Source organism: Hyperoodon ampullatus (assembly GCF_949752795.1).
Source record: "Hyperoodon ampullatus genome assembly, chromosome: 18".
NCBI lineage: Eukaryota > Metazoa > Chordata > Mammalia > Artiodactyla > Ziphiidae > Hyperoodon > Hyperoodon ampullatus.
The window spans coordinates 49,019,339-49,041,361 of NC_136931.1; the positions used below are offsets into that span (position 1 = coordinate 49,019,339).

The following is a 22,023-nucleotide window of genomic DNA, read 5'->3' on the forward strand; positions in this document are numbered from 1 at the left end:
CCCCACGCTTCTTTCCTTCCTCAGCCTCTGTCCCAGGGCACATCAGGCAGTCGTTTCCTAGAGACTTGCTTCCTCCCTGTCGGCCCACTGGGCGGAGGGTTCTGGGAAAGCAGAGACACCTGAGCCCCATCCAGGGCCCAGCACATACATAGCAGGCACTCGGAAAACATACCTGGATACGTGACAACTGTAAACAAACAGCAGCCCCCCATTTCCTAACATAACATCCGAAGAAGGCTTTTTACATATGTATGTGTGTTGTGTAAACATGTAAACGAAATATATAAAATACTGGGGGACACAAAATAGTTTCATGGTTTCTTATGTTTATTAATTTAGTTACAGATACATTTTTAAAATCACACGCATAAAATAACATGTTCATTTAGAATTCATGCTTTTGTCCACACGCTCCCATTTCGGAAAGCTGTTTTATTCAAACTCTCCCTGAGCATTTTGGAGGCAATATCTTTGTCATTTAAAGATACTTCTGAGTCACCTAACCTAGTTTTCCAGAAAACATTGTCTTTACTTCCAGCTAAATTATTTGAGGCTAAAACGTTTTTGTTTTTTTTTTTTAATCTGTAATCCTGTTGCTGAAATCTTATCCCAAGGCAAAAGAACTCATTTGCATAACTTATCTACCTACATTTACTGATACCCCCACCCCCCCGCCAAGTACTGTCATAAGCCCTGTACCTACTTTAACCCATTTAATCTTCACGACAGAACAATGAGGTATAGGTACTTTGTATGCCATTTTCCAGATAAGAAAAATCGAGGTACAGAACAGTTAAGTCACTTGCCCAAATTCACTCAGTTAGTTAAGGTCAACAACTGCAAATATTATGGTTGTTGGTTTTATAATCTGTCCCTACAGGTCACCACATATTATGAGATTATCCCCAAAGGAGTAATTACCAAATCTGCCTCCTTTCTCATTGATTCTGGTCAGGGACCTCTAATGCATCCCCAGAGAAATGGAAAATGGCTGCGGCCGACACGGGGGCGCTGCCTTTCAGCCAGGCTGCTGGCTAGGGCTGTACCAACCTGGCCCCATTGATCCTCCCGGCGACTTCCAGAGGAAGAGACCGAGGCACAGCCAGACGTGCGTAGCCCAGGTCACCGAGCTGCAAGTGGCAGAACCAGGATTCATGCCCAGAAAGATAACTAACAGAGCATCTCGTCTTAGGAGAGACTCAGGGAAGACTTGCACCCAAGGCAGTGACGTGCATTTTCTGAGGACTGACTTCTTAGATTTGGGCACGTGGTCTGTTAAACGAAAGACAGAATGAGCTGGTGAAGGACAGAGGGGACACTGAGGGGACTGAGAGCACCTGCCACGGAAGGTCCCTCACCTCAGCCCCTCTGCTGCAGGCTCTGGTCAACTCTGTGGGACGGGCCAGCAGCCCTGCCTCGGGAGACGGCCGGACAGCCCCGTTTTGACCGCTTTGTCCCAAGACACTGAATTTACTGGGCTGCCTTCTCCCAACCAGTAGAGGAGCAGAACAGCATGGGGGTCGGGGTGGGACTCGGCTGCTTACCCCCTCCTTAACTCCTCAGTTTCCCTCTCTTTAAACTGGCCTGACGGTCCTCTCTACCTCCCAGTTGTGAGGATTTCCTGAGTTAATCCATGTGAGGACCCCAGCACCGAGCTTGAGCTGCACAGGGCTTAGCGGTGAGGGACGACTCTAGGCCGATGGGTTGCCAGGCTGGAGCCCGCGGAGCAGGAGGCAGTACCAGCGGCCCTGCGCCCTCAGCCGTCCTGGGCACCTCCTCCCCGCCAGGCTGGTCTCAGTCCAACTGAAAGGCTGGCGTGTTGCTGCCCTGCTGGCCCCCGTCCCTGCTGGCAGGCCCAGTGAGGAGGGGGCAGGCCCTAGGGAACAGCCTGTTTGTTGCCTTAAGGTGGAGTGGTGGTTGGGAGGCCAAGCCCCCTGGTCACGCCCAAGGACCCAGGCCCCGAACGTCCTCATCCTTAAGAAGGGCAGCCCTAGGGCTTCCCTCATGACACAGTGGTTAAGAATCCGCCTGCCAATGCAGGGGACACGGGTTCGATCTCCGGTCCAGGAAGATCCCACATGCCGCAGAGCAGCTAAGCCCGTGCGCCGCAACTACTCAGCCTGCGCTCTAGAGCCCGCAAGCCACAACTACTGAACCCGCGTGCCACAACTCCTGTAGCCTGCGTGCCTAGGGCCCATGCTCTGCAACAAGAGAAGCCACCGCAATGAGAAGCCCACGCACTGCAGCGAAGAGTAGCCCCCGCTGGCCACAACTAGAGAAAGCCCGTGCGCAGCAATGAAGACCCAACGCAGCCAAAAATTAATTAATTAATTAATTAATTAAAAGGAGGGGGCAGCCCTGCCTCATGTAGGGCCACTGAGGGGATGAGATGAAATAATGTGTGTGGAGGGCAGCCTGGGGCCTGGGAGAGAGTGAGCGCTCAGGAGGTGAGCTTTGCTGCTGCTGCAGTTGCCACCACTGCAGAGCAGTCCCCCGAGTCAAGCCCACAATCCGACTCTGCTGTCACCGTGTCAGAACGCTGCTCTCAGAGCATCAGTGCTCCCACCAGTAGAGCAAGGTGATGGAAGCGATGGCCGTGAGAAAGGAGCGTAGCCCCATGGGACGCACCGGCCCCAGGTTGAGGGCCCACATCCCCCAGGGCCGCCGTCCCCGTGTTCCGTGCACACTGAGCACTGTGTTCATCGTGAGCAAACCTCGGGCGGCTCAGCGCGTCAGGCAGGTGTGGGTTCCGAGTGTCCTCAGCTCACTGTGCCTCGGTCCCCCAGCCTCAAAAGGGGAAGACAGGAGTGCCTACCTCCCAGAGGTGGCATGAGGATGCAGTGAGGAATAGGGACGTGCCTGGTCAGCGTTGGCTGGGCTGACAGGCACTGGCATCTAGTGGTTGACACCTGGCTCTGGGGCTCCCTCCTTCCTCGAGTTCAGGGGCCCTGGGGCCAGCTCAGTGCAGCCACGGAAGGAGCAGCATCCCCGCCCCACGGCAGGGTTGGCCCCCACTCCCACCGGCCTCTTCCAGCCTTCCTTCCAGGAAAATCCACCTGCTGCCTGAGATGCAGGCCTGATGAGTGTCCTCACCAGCGAGGTTGGCAGAACCCCCAGCTCGGGCTGGCTGACAGCGGTGCTAATTAGCTTAATTAACCTGGCCCCAAGGGAGCCGCCCCAGTTGGAGGCCAGAGCTCCAAGTCAGCTGGGATCGGGCCCAGACAAGTCGGAGCCATTGGTCGCCTTCCACTCCTGGCCCTTCTGTCACGGGAGAAAGAAGTTGCTGTTGTCCGGGTCCTAACTGCAGAGCCTTCTTTGTAATTTTTCTGTCTTCCTTTTTCTTTTCTGATGTGAGTGGTTTAATTCCACCGTGTGGCAAATGCAAGTTCAGACGACATGAGCAAATTAGAGGCTCTGTCCAATGCTGTCAGTCAGAACCTTGAGAGCGGGTACCTCCTCCTGGATGTTTTTTTCATTTGTGTTTTAGAAGGTAAAGCATGCACAGGATAAAAATCAAACTAGTACAAAAGGGTTTGCAGTGAAAACCAGGCCTCTCTCCCTTCCCTGGCCCCCTGCCATCCAGCTCCCCTCCCCAGAAGCAACCATTGTTTCATTTATTCTGCATCCTTGCAGAAATGTTCCGAACATGACTGAGCACACACGATTGAGTGTGCTTCCTTTACGCCCCTTTTTATTTATCCATGTGGTCACCTCCTGTCTGTGCTCCAGCCTTTTTCACTTACTCTTAGCTCAGCGACAGTTCCATATTAGTACATAGAAGTTGATCTCATTCTTTTTAGCAGTCAGAGAATAGTCCATTTTATCCTCAGAGGTCATTAGGTTTAAGCATTTATGGAGACCAAAGATCTTGAGAAGAAGGAAAAAGATCAGAGATGCACAAGCCCAGTTTGGTTTGGTTTGTTTGTTTTTTTTTAACCTGGAATTAATGCCATTGTAAATTATTGCTTAAAATGTTCAATTTAGAAAATACATTGGGGGACTTCCCTGGTGGTGCAGTGGTTAAGAATCCACCTGCCAATGCAGGGGACACGGGTTTGATCCCTGGTCCAGGAAGATCCCACATGCCGCGGAGCAACTAAGCCCGTGCGCCACAACTACTGAGCCTGTGCTCTAGAGCCCGCAAGCCACAACTACTGAGCCAACATGCCACAACTACTGAAGCCCGCATGCCCTAGAGCCCACGTGCCACAACTACTGAGCCCACGTGCTGCAACTACTGAAGCCTGCATGCTCTGGGGCCTGCGCACCACAACAAAGAGTAGCCCCCACTCACCACAGCTAACCACAGCTAGAGAAAGCCTGCGCACAGCAACAAAGACCCAACATAGCCAAAAATAAATTTAAAAAAAGAAAATACATTGGAAAATTCTTTCAGAAGAAAGCGAATAAGGGCAAAAATGATCAGTTTGACTCTCCAAACTGAATTTCATCATACTTTTTCTCTTTAGACATGTCCCAGCAGCCCACTAACAGTGTCAGCCATGTGGAACTTGCAGTGGATAGATAGGTGCAGAATTGAGGGTCGGGGGAGAAGGTTCTAGCAGGGTTTCTTCCAGTGAGCCAGCCTTCTGCTGTAGAATTAGGAGTCCTGGAGGTCCTGGGAGCTGGGAAGGCAATTTAGCAAATGAACCCAAACAGAGCAGGGAAGGAATAGTTATGTTCTTTTGGCTTGACTTTTTAAAGTATAGAGAGTAAAGTATTTCCTGTTTTATAAAAGTCATTTAAGCTTGTTGGAAAAAGAAAGAGAGTAAGGAAGGTTAGAAGGAATGAAGAAGATGGGTAGGGAGGTTGGCTGGTTGGTTGGAAGGAAGGTTGGTTCCATGTGATACACGTTTAACAACTAATTTGGAGTGCCTGCAATGTGGCAGGTCTTGTTCCCAACCCTGGACATAGAATACAGAAGGCTGTGAGTCAGGTAGGAGGAGTGGAACCACAAACACAAGCACACAGGACAAATCATCATGAGGTGGATACAGTGAAGAAGTAGCACAGGATCGCGTATTGGAACTCACCTGGGCCGGGAGGGAGCACCAGAAGGTCAAGTGGCCAGGGGAGGTGAGAAGGTGACAGTTGCGCCAAACTGGATGGATGAGAAGCCGCCATTCACAGGGAATGCTGGGGAGGGCGCTCTAGGCAGACAGAGCAGCCAGTGCAAAGGCCCTGAGGCAGGAACATGCCTGGCATATTTAAGGAACCTTGGGAAGCCTGTGTGGGAGGAGATGAGGGCTGAGACCGGGCAGGACAGATTGTTTCGGACCTCGTGGGCTGTGGTGAGGAACATTTTTAGAAAGTGAATCCCCACATATCCACCTTTGGAGCTGAGACTTCGGTAAACTTCAGTATACCAAGCTAAGCTGTGTGTGAGTTTTGTTTTCTAAAAATGATTTCGCACCATAAGTACCACTTCTTTATTCCCATGACACATATCTGGGCGAACCTCTTCCCATGTCATGTGGACCAACTCCACTTCTCTTCAGCAGCTAGGTAGTATTATTCTGTGATGCCACTGTCCCTCCCTGTGGGGCCTCGCCCTTCCCCTGCTGGCCAATTCTGTTTGCTCCATAGATAGGACCCCATGAAGTGTCCCCGCACACCTGGCACACATGGGTCCCCGTACACCTGGCACATTAAAGGACACATTCCCAGATGTAGAACCCCCAGGGTAGAGAAAGTGCACGTTTTAAAGTTTTCAGTAGGTCATTTTACACCCCTCGCAGAGGGGAGCCTCGGGGACAGCACCCCTTTATTGCGGTGGATGAGCTGGAGGCCCAGCCTGCTCCCTCACCAGGTTGATGGGCTCAGGCGCGCCCTGCGCTGAGTCACATACTCCCCTTGTGCAGAGGATTCTGGGAAATGGCCAAATCAAAAGGGAAGAGGGAGGGGTGAATCCCCTTCCAGCTCCCAAGGGAGCAACCTGTACTCTGGGGTGTATACTTCTCTTTCTCTCTTTGTGTCTCTGTTTCTCTCTTTTGGATAGAGCGCTTTTCCTTTGCCTAAAGAGCATACTTCCCTAATAATGACAGAGCCAAAATTACCCTAGACCTGGAATTCTCATTTGAGAAGGAATACGACCTAACAAGAAAAAACTTGCTGCCTTTTCTTCCTTCCTTTGTTAAAATCCCAAGGCTGGCAGCTGAGAAAATGAGAAAAAATGTAGACTTCAATACCCTCAAGAGCCCAAGGTATCTTATTTCTTCCTGGGTTCAAAGATTCTTTTTCTTTCCTGAGTTACAAAATGATGAAGTCTAGGTGTCAGCTCTAGTTTTTATATTATTATTGTTGTAACACGTGATTATAGCAAAATAAATTCAGACAGTTCAGAAGGGTGTTGGTATCAGATAAAAAGTAAAAATCTCATTTTTCCACCTCCTAATAAGACTCCTGCTTCCCAGAGGTAATCGTTCATAATTTCTTCCAGAATTTTTTTTCAGCATATAAAAGCATATTATTAAACCAAACGTGATTATGTTCCACATACTGTACAGCTTTCATATGCCATCTCTGTGGTACAAACGTGACAGCCAAGTGTGATCGTGACACCATGGGCTCTGAGGCCTGGTGGCCTTGGCTGGCATCCTGGCTCCTCCATTCATAGGCTGTGTGACTTTGGACAGTTACTTTATCTCTCTGTGCCTCAGTTTCCCACCTGTAAAATGGAGATGCTAGTAATAGTGGCTCCCAGGGAGGGCTGCTGTGCAGATTTCACAGGTTAGCACACGTGGAGCCCTCGGGCTGGTGGCTCATGCCTGACGCTGCGCTCCTCTTAGCTGTCATTATTTCTTTCCTGGGGTGTAGCAACACCTCAGGTGAGGGATCTGGTTTTCACTGGGGAAGGAAAACCTGATCTCAAGGGCTGGGCCGGAATCAGAAGGCAAGAGGAGGTCTCAGGGGAAGTCCCAGGAGTGGAGGACACAGAGCCCCCAGGAGCCAGCCTTGGCCAGGAGAGGGCCAGGGAGCCGGGGGTGATGGCCTGCGGAGCCAGTGGAGGGGATAGGAGCAGCAGGAGAGGACTGTGTGCAGCTCGGGGGGCCGGGCAGCCTCAGGTAAAGTTACAAGAGCAGCTCTCATTCCCCCATTGTCTGTTCTGTGAGGCGCTGGCCAAGCGCTTAGCAGCAAACCCCAAAATGCTGTGAGGTCAGCGTGTTTTCCAGATGAGCAAACCAAAGATCAGAGAGGTGGTGTGACTTGCCCAGGGTCCCACAGCAGGAACAGGTGCAGGTACCTCATGTCTAGATCCTCCCAGCCACCCCGTGATGCGTGAGCTGTCTTACCCCATGTGGTGGATGAGGAAACCAAAGTTAGGGAGATCTGGTGCCAGGCCCTGGAGCACTCAGGCCAGGGGTCTGCTGCCTTTGGCCCTGCACTTGCGCAAAGGGACTGGTCCCTTTGGGGGATTCTCCCTCTGTGGGACCCCATCCCTCTTCTGTGGTTGGAACCCCTGGTCCAGGCCACCCCAGTCTCCCACCTGAACAACTGCTTCCCTTCCTCACTGTCTCCCTGCTTCCATGAGGGTCACTTTTCTGTCTGAGACCCTTGTAAAATGCACATCAGGACCTAGCACTCACCAGATCAGAGGCTCCCTAGATGCAACCCCAAGTCCCCTCTGTAGCTCATAAGTTCCAGAACATCTGCCCCAGCACCTCCCAGGCCTCACCTCCTCCCCCTCAGCTACTCATCCCCCCCGCCACTCCGCAAACTCACCGAGCCTGTTCCCACCTCACAGCCCAACACTTGCTGTTCCCTCTGCCCTGTGCCCTCTTCTACAATACCAGGTGGATTCCTGCCTTCCTCTCTCCAAGTTTCTGCTCCGATGTCATCCCCTCAGAAAAGCCAGCCTCCATCCCCAGCGATCCCTATCCATTTACCCAGCTTTATTTCTCTTCAGAATACCTCTCTCTACCTCACATTATGGGGTCTCTGTCTTTGTTCGTTTATTCATTGTCAGTCTCTCTGACTGGAGTCAGCTTCACATTCACCGCTGTATCCCCCCTTCCCCCGCCGAGAACACGCATGGCACAGGGTAGGTTCCCAGGCAACGTCTGTGGGATGAGCGAGTGGAGAGAACAAACCAAGCCTCTCCTCTGTCCCACTTTCACCAGATGTTGTGGAGAAGCTGCAATCACTCGCCCAGTGGCGGCCAGCCTTCCTGGGTCAGGACAACCTTGAGAAGCAGCTTGAGCCTCCCGAGACCCCTCTGACCTTGACCATGCCCCTCTCATTCCAGGCAGGTGGACAGCAACACCAAAAACGTCTTTGGGCAGCCGCGGTTGAGGGCCTCCCTCCGAGACCTCCGCTCTCCCCGGAAGAACTACAAGTCCACCATCGAGGACGACCTGAAGAAACTCATCATCATGGACAACCTGGCACCCGAGCAGGAGAGAGACGCCAGAGTACGTAGAGGCTGCCCCGCCCCTGCCGCGCTACACACACACAATCAGACAGGCTGGTGGGGGAGGAGGACTGCCTCTGCCTGCCCACCGCCTCTGCCCGCGGCACCTGCCAGCCTGTTTGGGTGTGTGGCTCCGCAGCCAGGAGTCAGGACATCGAGCTGGTCAGGGGCAGGATCACAGCGTGAGCCAGCCTGGAAGGCTTGCAGGGGATTTATCCCCACCGTAGGTCACGCGACTGGACTGGGATGCTCTTACTGGCTCTCACGTCCTTCTCGTGGAGCCCAGGGTGGAAGCAGCCCCCACCCCTCCCTGGACCACAGGACCAGGAGTGCAGGAGCGGGGCCCAGGGGGCATTTAGGCTCTTGTGACCCAGGGGTGGGGGTGGGGCCAAAACAGCAGGCGTCCTCAGTCCCTTCACACATCCCCTGCTTCTTTTCCCTCTTGTCCCTGCCTCCCTCTTGTTGGCTGTGAGCTCTCTGGTGGGGACCTGGGTGGCAGCAGTCTCTCCAGGGTTCCCTCCCACCAGCCTGAGCTCTGGGGGAAGCCAGCACTCTGTCCCGCGTGGTCCCCACCAATGATTGGCTCTCAGGCTCCAGCTCAGGTCATCCTGCCTTCCCTGACCTCACCTGGAGCTGGAGGGTGGGGTCGGCCCTCCAGAATAAGGTGGGCTGCAGAGGGGGGAGGAGGAATCCCCAGGAGAAAATTGGAGTACGTTGACCAAAAAGGGAGCAGAAATGGATGCTGGTTGGGTAAAGACCGCAGACATCCAGGACGGGATGAAGCCTCTAAGGACGGCGACCCTGGCTGGGCCTGGCCGTGACCACGCCTGGCGTCCCGCCTCCCATCCCTGTCTTGGCAGCAGTCGCCACAGAAGAGCCTGCAGCGGACGCTGTCGGACGAGAGCCTGTGCAGCGGGCGTCGGGAGCCCAGCTTTGCCAACCCTGCCGGCCTGGAGCCGGGCCTGCCCAACGACGTGCTCTTCACCAGCACCTGCGCCTTCCCCTCCAGCACGCTGCCCGCCCGCCGCCAGCACCAGCACGCCCACCCACCCGGCGGCCCCAGCACCATCCCTGCCACCGGCAACGGCTTCCCAGAGAAGAAATGTGAGCCCGGGCACCCAGGAGCTGGTTGAGGGTGAGGGGCTGGGAAGCAGGGGCCACGAGCCCACAGTTCACCTAGAGGTCAAAGGCTGGGGGTCATCAGTGTCAGAGTCAGCTGACGGAGGGAACCGAAGTGCATGGGAGCTTCAGGGGGCCCTGATGACTGAGCACCGGGTGTCACCCACAGAGCAAGGGGTTGTTGGCCAAGCATCAGGGGTCTCCTGGGGGTCACCAAGGAATGGTGGCACCCAGGGATTGGGGTCATCTGAGACCAGAGAGAGGGCGTTAGTCTCTCTAGGTGTCTCCAGACTGGAGAGCTCATCACTAGGGTCCTGAGGATCAAGGGTTTCTATTAGCTGCCCCCCTTCCCAGCTCCGTGTTCCAGCACCAAGCAAATAGCCTCGTGAATATTTATTTACGTAAGTGACGTCCCCCAGGCCTGCAGCTCTTGAAGGGAAGGGGGTACAGGGGTGTGACCAGCATCAGCAAATAATTACTGAAGGGGGCGCTGTGCACACGGCCCCCATCAAAAAGCTCTGCACTGTCTGGGGTTGGCCGTGCCTTCAGCCCACCCTGTAATCCCTTATCCACAACCCCAAAGGCTCTGAAACTGAAAGGCAAAGCAGAAGTTTGGGCCAAGCTCACTGGGCAGCAGTGCTCGACCTGAATGGATGTGAGGCTGTTTATGGTCCTTCTTTACCCCACTTGGTGTGAGCGAGCAGTTGCTTCGTTGAGGAGCGCTAGTGTGTTGAGTAGGGGCACTGCCGACCTTTCTGGGTGTGTACGTATATATAGCGCATCGTACTGTATCAAATTCCAACAGATCTTGACTTCAGAGATGTGTCCACCCCAAGGGTTTCAGCTGAGGGCCTGTGCCCCTGTAGCATCTAGATGGAACCCTTTTGTACGTTGCAGGGGATGGGTTGGAGGAGGCTCTGGGACTTTTTTGCGGGGTTCTATCTTCCCCCTTAAAATTCTTCCATGGCTCCCCATTAACCTAGTATCTCGGTCCGTACTCCTTGCCCTGGTGTTGTGCCCCATGGGGGGCCCCACCTCAGTCCCTCTGCTTCACAGTACCCTCCCTTGGATCCTTCTGTCCCCAACTCTTTCGCCTCAGGGCATTCCACATGGCTGGTCCCTCTGCTGGCCATGCTCTTCCCCTAACCCTGTTCTTTTTTTTTTTTTTTTGCGGTACTCGGGCCTCTCACCGTTGTAGCCTCTCCCGTTGCGGAGCACAGGCTCCGGACGCACAGGCTCAGCGGCCATGGCTCACGGGCCCAGCCGCTCCGCGGCATGTGGGATCTTCCCGGACCAGGGCATGAACCCCCGTCCCCTGCATCGGCAGGCGGACTCTCAACCACTGCGCCACCAGGGAAGCCCCTAACCCTGTTCTTGATAACTAACTCCTGCTTCTCCTTCAGGGCTTTGCTCAGTTATTGCTCTGGAGGCCTCCCTTAAGCCCCAGCCTGGGTCATCCCTCCCGTCTTGAACTCCAGGGCACCCGGCCTGCCCCTCCATTGCCTTCGTTCCACAGATGTTTCTTGAGCACCTGCTCTGGGCCAGGCTGTGCTCTAGGCAGTAGGCACACAGTGGGAGCACGTCAGAGGGGCTTGTGGGGCTGAGCTTCTTGGCAGTTCCTCTTGCTTCCCTCAGCGTCACTCTGTGTCTCCTTCATTTGCATCTTGCCTATACTGCCCTGTCCGTGCTGAAGGCAGGGCCTGGCATATAGTAGGCATTTGACACGTCGTGAGGAGAAGGCAAGAGAGGGGCCAGGGCAGGGGTAATATGCACAGAGATCACAGACCCACACAAGGCAGACAGAGTGCCCCTGACTAGCTCTGCCTCATCCTTTCAGTCTCAACTAAGATGCCGCTGCCAGGACTTCCCTGGCAGTCCAGTGGTTAAGACTTCGCCTTCTAGTGCAGGGGGTGTGGGTTCGATCCCTGGTCGGGGAGCTAAGATCCCACATGCCTTTGGGCCAAAAAATACAAAAAAATAAAACAGGCAATATTTTGACACATTCAACAAAGACTTTAAAAATGGTCTGCATCAGGGACTTCCCTGGTAGCGCAGTGATTAAGAATCCACCTGCCAGTGCAGGGGACACGGGTTCAACCCCTGGTCCAGGAAGATCCCACATGCCGTGGAGCAGCTAAGCCTGTGCATCACAACTACTGAGTCTGCACTCTAGAGCCCGCGAGCCACAACTACTGAGCCTGCGTGCCATAACTCCTGAGTCCCGTGTGCCTAGAGCCTGTGCTCCGCAACAAGAGAAGCCACCTCAATGAGAAGCCCGTGCACCGCAACGAAGAGTAGGCCCCACTCGCCGCAACTAGAGAAAGCCCGCATGCAGCAACAAACACCCAACACAGCCCAAAATAAATAAATTATTTTTTTAAAAACTGGCCCGCATCAAAAAAAAAAAAAAAAGATGCTGCTGCCTCCAGGAAATCCTCCTTCCCCAACCAGGCTGCCAGGCTGAGTCAGACGCCTCCTCTGGGCCCCCACAGCCCCCTGGCTTGCTCCCATCCCATCCTGCCCACTCTGCCTTATGTTTTCCCATCACAGCCCCACTCACTCCGGGCTGTCACTGTGTGGGAATGAGTCTGTCTCCCCTGTTGGACTGGGGGCTCCCTAAGAGCCGGGTCCAGGTTGTCTGGGTCCCTACGGGGACCACAGCCCAGGGCCCTCTGTCTCATGAAGCACACACGTATACCTCTCTTTGCCCGTCTGACTCCCCTGTCCCCCTGGACCACAGAGAGTCCCATCTGGCCTCAGTGTGGCCGGGGGCCCTGGGTCTGTCCACCTCTCCACGCCTGCTCGAGAGCCCTTCCCAAGCCACGTCGGGGCTGAAGAGATGCCGTCAGCCCAGGCCTGGGCTTCACGGGTGAAGGGCTCTCATGCCAAGGAGCCTCTCACAGCAGCGCCCGCTGATAGCTTGCTTGGCTGTGGCAGCTGCTCCCGCGACCCTCACCCGCTCAGTAGTGAGATGCTAGGAGGCTGGAGATGGAGAGCGTGGAGGTCAAGGGCTCGGCATCCTTCCTGCCCTCATTCATTCCCCCGAGCTTTCATTCACTGGGCAACACTTACTAGCACCACACGTCCTGAGAGCTGGATGGCCCGAGTTTGTAGTCCAGGTCCTGAAGTCACAGCTGTAACCTCTCTGTGCCTGTAAAAACGTGGGCAAAAATAGTGCCCACTTCACTGGGTTAATCCGAGAATCAAACAAGTTCTTCATGGAAAACACTAAGCTCAATGCCTGATATGCAATAAGCGCTGAAAAAAAACCCAGTAGCTGTTTATGTATTTTTCTGTTAGTGTGCTGTCACCAGGAGCGAGCATTCTAATCTGTCATCCGTCAGGTTTGTGCCTCTGGACTAGAGAGCAGGGTTAAAATAGGATATTAACAGGGACCCTCTGAACACCAGAGCCGTGTGGGGTTGGGCTTAGAGCAGGGTCAGTGTCAGACCCCGCGTGTCACAGCCAAGTGCCACCACCGGCGAGCGTGAGTCTGCATGCAAGGGAGCTTCCCGCTCTGAGTGTAGGCCGCCCCCTCTGCCTCACGGGGTCATAGCAGCACCTCCCTCCTGGCTAACTGGAGGTGGGCCTGTGAGATGATCCCTGTAACACCCAGCATGGTGCCCGGAGAGAGGACACGCTCGTTGGGGACATGGCTTTTCCTGCCTGAGTCACCTCCTGACCTCTGTGCTTCACTGTCATCCTCTCTCCCCTTCCCTTTAGGGGCTGTGAGGCCTCGGCGAGCTGAGGCGGGGGGCCTGAGCCCAGCATGGGGGATTCGCTCTGTCTCTGCAGCAAAGTCAGCTGTTGGTGCAGTGCTCGTGCCATCTGTCACTTCCAACACCCTGACACTCTTTCTCTGCCCAACATATCATACCTGAACCGACCAGGTCTCCCCACAGTGACCCTGCCACGTCTAAACACCATCCATACACTGAAGCGCCCCACATTGTATCTGCAGCCTGGCACTCACTCCTCCACTCCAAAACTCACGTGGCCAGCGCCCCACGGGTGTCTGAGGCATCTCACACGCCCCCAGAAACTAACTTTTGATCCCACCCCCAGCCTTCCCCATCTTGGTGCCAGCTCCAAGATCTTGAAGTCATCCTGGAGCCTTCTCTGTCTCACGCCCACATCTACTCTCAGGAAATACTATTGACTCCACCTATAAAATAGACCCAGGATCCGTCCACTCGTCCCTGCAGCCCCACCTGGTCCTGTCCGCCCTCATCTCACTCCTGGACCATCGCAGGGGCCTCCTCACTGCCTCCCTGCTCCCCGCTCCCCCTGCCTACCGTCTGTCCCCCACACGAAGCCAGAGGGACCCTCTGGACACCTGTGACAGGTCACACCCCTCCCTGCTCAGGGCCCACCTGTGGCTCCATGTCACCCAGGGGAAGAGAGAAAGTTCGCATCATGGCCCACAGGGCCTCACACAGTCCAGCACTGTCACCTGTGACTTCACCTCCCACTGCTCTCTGCCTCTCCCGTCCCAGCCGCACGGGCCCCCTCAATGTTTCTTAAACCTCTAGGCACGTTCCTGCCTCGGCTTTTTCAGCTCCCCAGAATGCTCTTCCCCCAGGTGCCCCCGCCCCGCGCCCCCCTTCCTTCAGAGCTTTGTGCAAAGGCCATCTTCTCAGCGAGGCCTCCCTCAGCACCCTAAAATCGTACCTACGTAAACATCCAACACTCCTACCCCCTTAGCCTGCTGGATGTTTTCCCTGGCATTGATCATCTAATAAATATAATGTACTCGTTTAGTTATATGTAACAGGTATAACAGTTACATAATGTTACATAATTGTATGTGAAGTGTAACATAATGTGTTAATTTCTTTGTTTCTCCCACGTTGTCACTCACCCATCTCCCCTCTCCGCTGTCCCCACCCAGCCACCATCTCAGCCTCCGAGCTCTCACTGGCCGATGGGCGGGACCGGCCCCTGCGGCGCCTGGACCCAGGGATGATGCCACTGCCTGACACGGCTGCTGGCCTGGAGTGGTCCAGCCTCGTAAACGCAGCCAAGGCATACGAAGGTAGGCATCTTCCACCCAGCCCCGCCAGATCCCTACTCCCTTCTCTCTTCTGGAAGGATCCACGGAGGGTCTTGGGGCTTTGAAGGGGGACACACTCGGGTTCCAGAATGAGGCGAGCAGGCTTCACATCCTGCCCTGTCCCTTGGTCACTGTGCAGTCCTGGGCAAATGTCTTCATCTGTCTGATTCTCCCAGTTACCTTATCTACAAAACTGGGATGAGACTGCACCCACTGCCTGGACCCGCGGGGAGGAGTCTGTGTGTAAAACGTGTCGGGCACAGAACACGCTCTCAGCAGACAGTACTTTCTGTTATTATTACAGTGCAGAATTTTCATAATCCAAATTGTACTTAGACGTACTTTGGCTGCAAGTGGCAGAAAATCCAAATTAACAATGACTTAAACAAACAAGGTTTTATGCAGCAAAAATTCCTGGGGTGGGCAGTCTGGGGCTGGTATGGCACTTCCACAAACGCATTACAGCTCAAGCCCCTTCCGTGCCTGCTCTGCCATTCCTGGGGGGCCTCACCCTCACAGGCCACTAGAGCTCTGACCATCATGTCCAGCTCTGACCAGCAAGGGAGACATCCCCTCCCTTTGAGGACTATTCCCAAAGCCTTATACTCCTCCTACACTTGCTTCCCATTGGTCAGAGTGTCACGGCCACACCTTGTTCCAGGGCAAGCTGGGGTGTGAGGCCATGTGCGAGGCTGAAATTTGTGATGTGTCATTACCAAGAAGGGGAAAGAAAAACCATGAGGGACAGCTGGCAGTCTCTGCCACTTCTCTCCCGTGTGACATTGGGCAAGCGGCTTTACCTTTCTAAGCCTCAGTTCCCACATCTGTGAAACCGTGACAGACAAGAACATATTCTTCTGGCTCATTTTCCATCTTTTAGGCCACAGCTTTGCCGTCCCTCCTCCAGGAAGCCTTCCCTGATATCCCTTAGTCTGGATCAGGCACCTCCTCTGGGCTCCTATAGCCCTGACCCCTCTGCCTGTGCCCTTGCTTTTTAATGATGGCAAGACCCGGGGCTGTCTCAGTCGCCACTGGGTGCCCAGCATGGGTCTGGCACAGAGCAGGATCTGTTAAACCAGACCCATACGATACACATCCTTCTTATTTCCACGTGTCAGCCAGCCCACCTCTGACAGGTGGCCCTGGAGGAAGCCCCTCCCTCTTTGCTTCCATTCATTGCTTCCATCCTGTCCTGCAGCCTCTCCCCAAGCCACGGGATGAAGGCAGTCAGGCCTCTGGGGTGGGGAGGGCATGGTAGGAGGGAGAACGACAGAGAATACAAGGCCTGGCCTCAGGGATACCCCAGCCTTACACTCCAGAACCACTGGGGAGTGGCTGCCAGGCAGTGTCCCAGCGCTGCTGTCCAGAGGCCTGATGAGCTCGGGAGTGGGGGGCACTTCCTGAAGGAGGTAACTCTGCAGCCACAGTGACATTACAGAGCATCTCCTCAGCCGGCACGTTATCACTTTACAAACATCATCTCTTCTGCTCTTCAGTCTGAGGGATGTATTAGGATCCCATTTACAGATGAGGCGACTGAGGCTCGGCTGCCACAGTCACCGGGCCAGATGGTACACTTTTCAGCATGCGCAGTTGGTTGTATGTTGGTTAAACCACAATAAGCTGTTTTTAAAACGTAAAGGAGAGGAGTGATCAGGGGAATAAAAAAAAACCAAAGAGAGTGCAGGGGAAGGAACCAGAGTATGTTGAAAAGTGTGGAAACTGGCGGTGGGTTCATGAGGACCCGTGATGCTCTTTTCTCTGCTTTGGGGCCCGTTTGAAACTATTTATAGAAAAGTATTTTCGAAGAGAAGAAATATTGTATCCAAGACAGAAAACCACAGCTATAAAGGATGTTATTTAGAGAATTGGATAAATTTCAAGATGACTATCTATTAGACAGTAATACCGTATAAATGTTAAATTTCCTGAGTACGAAGTTGTTTCGTGATTATATAGGAGCCTGTCTTTACTTTTTGGAGATGGGTAGTGAAGTACACAGAGGTGAAATACCAGGATGTCGGCAATTTACTCTCAAATGGTTAGGGAGTAAAATACACACACACACACACACACACACACACACACACACACACACATGCAGAAAGTAAGTGTGGCAAACCGTTAACAGTGGGTGGGTCTTGGGGAAGGGTATTTGGGTTTTCACTGTGCTGTTCTTTGAGCACAGAGATATAAAGAGCACAGAGATGTAAAGGAGCCCGCCTTTGCCAGGTAGCGGTGCCCTCTCCCCACGGGGCGACACGCAGCCCCACCTCTGGTTGTTCACTCCCTGCACATTCCATTGTCTGGCTGTCCTAGGGCTCACTCAGCCAGCTGCTTTTTGGATGCATCAGGACTGTCGCCAGTTCTTGCCATTATAGAAGGATCACCTAATGGTCCCATCTGAAAGTGCAGGTGCTCAGGCCCCTCCCCCAGAGCCAGTCACGTGTCTGGGGTGGGACCCGGGAATCTTTGCTTTAACGGGCAGCCCCCTGGGATTTTTTTCTCTCTTCCGTATACCTGATATTCTCTGTTCCGCTTTCCTTTTTGCTTTTGAAGTTTCACATTCTCAGAACTAGGATGATGAATCCCCACGTCCTCATCACCCAGCGTCAACCCCATCCACTTCTGGCCATTTTTTCCCCCTACCATTTATTTATTGACGATACCAGGTCACTTCTGCCCAATTTGGGTGGTCACTTCCCCACACCGCAACTTAATTTCTTTCTCTGTCCCTTGTATTTTGCGTAAGCTGGTCATCGGGTCTGGAGGCTTGCTCAGAGTCAGGACGGGTTATTGTTGTTTGTGTCCCGATTTGGTTTGGTATTTTGGCAAGAATCCATCCTACACGCCTGTGTGATCTCACCGGGGTGTGATTGGCAGTGTCCTGGAGTTTCCAGGGAGAGCTTGGTCACTGGGGGAGGGGGTGGAGTGGGGAGGAGCCGGGAGCCCTGCCGACCACCGCCCCCCTCTGCCCGGCAGTGCAAAGAGCCGTCTCGCTCTTCTCTCTCAACGACCCAGCTCTGAGCCCGGACATCCCGCCAGCACACAGTCCTGTCCACAGCCACCTGAGCCTGGAGAGGGGGCCCCCGACCCCCAGGACTACCCCTACCATGAGGTGAGGCTCCTTCCCCCACGCTGGGTGAGAGGCCGCCGGGCAGGTCACCCCACCACCCCTTTGGCAGTAGCTGGAGGAGCAACTGCCCCTCTCACCTGACAGACTTTGGACTAACCCACGTGCTGGGGCCCAGCAGGGACCAAGTCGGGGTCAGCCCTGTGATCAGCATTCAGGATTGTTTCACTGCCAACTTGGAAAATCGCTAAGTAGTGCCCCCAGTCTCCCCCTCCGCCCCCGGGCCTCTCGTCTGCCCCGTCTGTCTGCCCGCTCCTGGGTCTCCTCCTCTGCAGGTTCCTAAATTACGCACGTGTTCCCCTGACATTTACCTCTCACTCTTCCCCGGCAGGCCCCGTGCTGGGCTGTCTGGGGACACAGCGGTGATGGAGGCCCAAGCCCTGCCCTCACGAGGCTTCCGGGGGAGGGAGGAGGTCGGGGAGGCGGGCATCTCACATGTGTCATCTCACATGTAGTGCAGCAGATGCAACTGCACCAGCTTGGCAGAAAATAGAACTACAAAGAGGGAGAGAGGATGGAAATGGCATGTTTGCATGTCCGTGGATTTCAGTAGTGCATTTCACACTCATCTGCACACCTCCCCGTGCAGGGTTCTGTATACAGCAGTCGTGCACTGTACTTTATGGGCCGTTCAAGCGATTTTCTAGGGTGGTTTTGACTCTCCTGGTTTTTTGCTTCACACAGTGGCTTTAGAACTCAACCTCCACCAAAGATTGGCCCCACTATAATAGCAGAGCTGGGTGGTTACAGATAGGGCACCACGGCAGGGGTAGGAGCAGGGTGGGCGTGGAAATGCCGGGACCTCCGGGCACGCTCCCGGACGCCTTTTGCCCTGAACTGATGACCTCCCTCCACCTGCCTCCTGTCTCCCCTTGTGGCTGCAGCTCCCCAAGATGCAGCACCAGCAGGGAGGAAAGGGTGGGAGAGGCAGGAGGGCCGAGTCCTCTCCCCTTCTTGGGCGGAGACCCCCCCCCGCCGTCTCCCTCTCGTCTGCTGCAGCCCACATGCCCCCCCGACCCCGGCACCCCTACCGGGTGTGTGCGTTCCCACAGCACCCAGTGGAGCCTTCTCGGCTGCCTGCCCTCCTCTGCAGGGGCCAGGCGGGCCCAGGCCTGGGGAATCTGCACAGAGGGGGAGCCACAGGCTGGGGTCCTGGGTGCAGAGTCCCCGCCTGAGCCTGGGTTTCCCCTCTGTCCAGTGGGGAAACCACCGTCCGCCCTGTTAGGTGAGACCTCACACGGTACAGGGTGGGCTCTCGGTAGCGGGGGGCTGTTACTGTCCGTATCGTTACTGGTCCTGACCACCTGTCAGGCTCTCCCGTCCGTTTGCTCACTTACATGCCCCATATGCTGGAGCGATGCTCGGGCCTGCCGGGGGCTCGGTGGATGGGCGTGGGGGGGTGTTCTTTGTACTGTGCCACCTGAGGTGGTCATACGTGGGGGGAGTTTCTCCCAAAAGCACACGCATGGTCCATCCTCGGGAGGAATGCACACACGGCAGGCCTGGTGCTCCCATGACCCACATCCACATCCACAGACATGCCCTCGCCAGGTGGAGCGTGGCCTTCTCCTCCAGGCATCCCTTGGGACTCCAGCAAGAAAAGGACTCCCCAGAGCCTCAGGGACAAGAGGGAGCCTGTATCCCGGGCTCCTCCCAGCTGTGGGCTGAGAGCCTGACCCTGCCTCCTGTCTTTCCAGTGAGGAGCCACCCCTGGATCTGACAGGCAAGGTGTACCAACTGGAAGTGATGCTGAAACAGCTGCACACGGACCTCCAGAAGGTAAGGCTGCCAAGCAGCCGCTTCACGTGGCACGCACCTCCCCACTGCACTTCCCGGCCCCCCCCCCCGGAGGGTGGCAGGGGACAGCGAGGCTGAGGCACCCGTCCCCACCCACACCCCATCTATTCTAGGGGAGGCCACCCAGCTTTGAATGTAGTCATGAGTGAAGAGTAAAAAGTGACAGTAGGGAAGGCTGGCAAAGCACACAGAGAAACCCTCATGCCCTCCTGGAGGGAGAATCAATTGGCCCAGCCTTTTTGGAGGGCAATTGGACAATGTTTGTCAAAACTGTAATTGCGTACCTTGTCGACCCAGCAGTTTCACTGTGGGAACTTGTCCAACAGAATTTCAAGCACGGGCACGAAGAGACCCATGAGCAAGGATGTTCGCTGCTGCACCGCTGGCAATAAAAAAATTGGAGCCAGTGCAGCTGTCCGTCAACAGGAGAATGGTTATATAAATGACAGGACACCTGTGCAGCGGAATGGTCTGCAGCCAATTAAAGTAGTAACAGAAATCTATATATTTACTAACATACAAAAGAAGTCCAGTAACTCAAGCAGAAAATTAAGCAAGTTGCAAAACCGTTTCCTAGAGTATCATCATACTTAAAAAATGTTTAACAGCTGTGGGTCAGAGGGATATCTAGAAGGCGACATTCCAGATTGTTCCTTGTACTTATCTCCAGGGTGTGGAAGAGTGAGGGGAAATAAGAGTGGAAGAGACTTTCACTTGTCGTTTTATACGTGTTTGGGTAAAAAGCCAAAAGGTGGCCGAGTAGAACATGGGAGTCTCAAGCACAGGAGTCATAGGGGCCCAGGTTCAAATCCCACCCCACCACTTAATGCTGTGTGACCTTGCACAAGTCACTGCCTGAGCATCTTACACTGTCCTGGAAGGGCAGCCCTGCATCCACATCCCAGCCCCCTACTTGCTGTGTGAGGCCTGGTCTCCTCTTCCAGGAAAATGGGGGTAACAGCAGTCCCCAGCCCTCGGGTGGCTGTGAGGGTGGAATGAGGTGCTCCTAACTGCAGTGACGTTTGTCAGTTACTGCACGTCAGGCTGTGTTCTAAGAGCTCAACATACGTGACCTCGGGGAGACCTCTCAACCGCCCCTTTTAGAGCGGAGGAAACTGGGGCCGAGACTTGCCTGAGGTTGCTCAGCTGTTGAGAAGCAGAGCTGGGATTTGAACCTTGGCAGCCTGGCTCTCCACCACGGCCTAGCGGGGCTCGCAGGCCCCGGGGAGCCATTCAAGATGCGCCCGCTGATGCCAGCCCCCGCCCCCGCAGGAGAAGCAGGACAAGGCGGTGCTGCAGTCGGAGGTGGCCAGCCTGAGGCAGAACAACCAGCGGTTGCAGGAGGAGTCCCAGGCCGCCAGCGAGCAGCTACGCAAGTTCGCCGAGATCTTCTGCAGGGAAAAGAAGGAACTCTGAGGTGGAGAGGCTGCCACCTCCCCGCCTCCGCCTGGGCAGACCAGGGGCTCCTGCTCTCCTCTCCTTCAGCCCGGCTTCTGGTTGCAGGTGTGACCCAGCTATGCAGCCAGGGCCCCACCGCCCTCCCGTGGACACGGACGCTCCGGGTGGCAGTGGGACCTGAGGGAGGCCTCACGGGGCTGTGAGCTGGGGTCCACTCCTGGCCCTCGAGCCCCAGAGGGCGACGTGGTCTCTGGCCTCCCTCTGAGCTGCCATCTGAGGTTCCTGGGGGCTGGGCCACGCCCACACTGCCCCCAGGGTCCCATCCTGCCATCCGCATCCAGCCTCTTCCTAGGACCAAGCCATTGGAAGCTGTAGGAAGGGGGTGGAGGGCAGGAGTGAGTCTCCAAACCCCACAGCTCCAGGAATCCCCCAACTGGGTTTCTTCACCACACACAGCAGCATCTGGGCTTATGGGGCCAAGACCCCTGCCTGAGAAATCACGGCGGGAAACCAGCCCACTCTCCCCTCACACCCGGAGAGGTGCGGGCCGGCGTGGAGGCGGGCCAGGGTTCTTGGTCCCTGGTGCACTGGCTCCAGAAAGCATGGACATTGCCCCCTCCCTACCCTGTCCTCCAAAAAGCAACCAGGAGCACTTTCTTAGAGTTTCATTTATTGTCTTGGGGGGCCCCAGGGTGGAGCAAGGAAACCCCAGCATCCAGAGTTAACTTCTTTGAGGGGGAAGGTATTTGCACGCTCGGGACCATTTCTCCAGTCTTTGTCTACCAGTCCCTTGACTGCCAGAGGCCACGGCACCTGGGCCCCTCCGCCTGTGAGCTGCTGACCCGGCCAGGCCCAGCGGCGGAGCCGGCACAGCCCCACCCCTCCTCCTCCCCAGCTCCGTCAGCCCCGGCCCCTCCGGGGCACCAGGAGGGGCTCCATGGAGCCGTCAGGTCCGGGCGGAGGGAGGCAGCCTCCCTCTCCTCTCCGCTTTTGTTTCCCTTTGCAAAGCCCCTCGGCCCATCTCGTAGGCCCCGCAGTAGCAGCAGCAACATCGGACACCGTCACTGTGCTCCCCGGGGAGCGCCTTGCTGTGCGAACCCCACAAGACGCTGG

The 22,023-nt window shown here is 55.3% G+C and overlaps 1 protein-coding gene across 1 annotated transcript in view; it reads left to right on the plus strand.

The window, feature by feature from the left end:
• The window catches only part of SIPA1L3 (signal induced proliferation associated 1 like 3), a gene marked incomplete at both ends in the record, with an annotated part of 95,511 nt that extends 74,583 nt beyond the window's left edge, over nucleotides 1-20,928 (plus strand). The window contains 6 exons of the mRNA XM_079723669.1: nucleotides 8,246-8,411; nucleotides 9,271-9,514; nucleotides 14,421-14,564; nucleotides 17,565-17,700; nucleotides 19,413-19,494; nucleotides 20,785-20,928. Coding sequence (XP_079579795.1) covers nucleotides 8,246-8,411; nucleotides 9,271-9,514; nucleotides 14,421-14,564; nucleotides 17,565-17,700; nucleotides 19,413-19,494; nucleotides 20,785-20,928 — 916 coding nt within the window. The remainder of the gene's footprint in view (nucleotides 1-8,245; nucleotides 8,412-9,270; nucleotides 9,515-14,420; nucleotides 14,565-17,564; nucleotides 17,701-19,412; nucleotides 19,495-20,784) is intronic.
• Nucleotides 20,929-22,023: the final 1,095 nt, after the last annotated feature.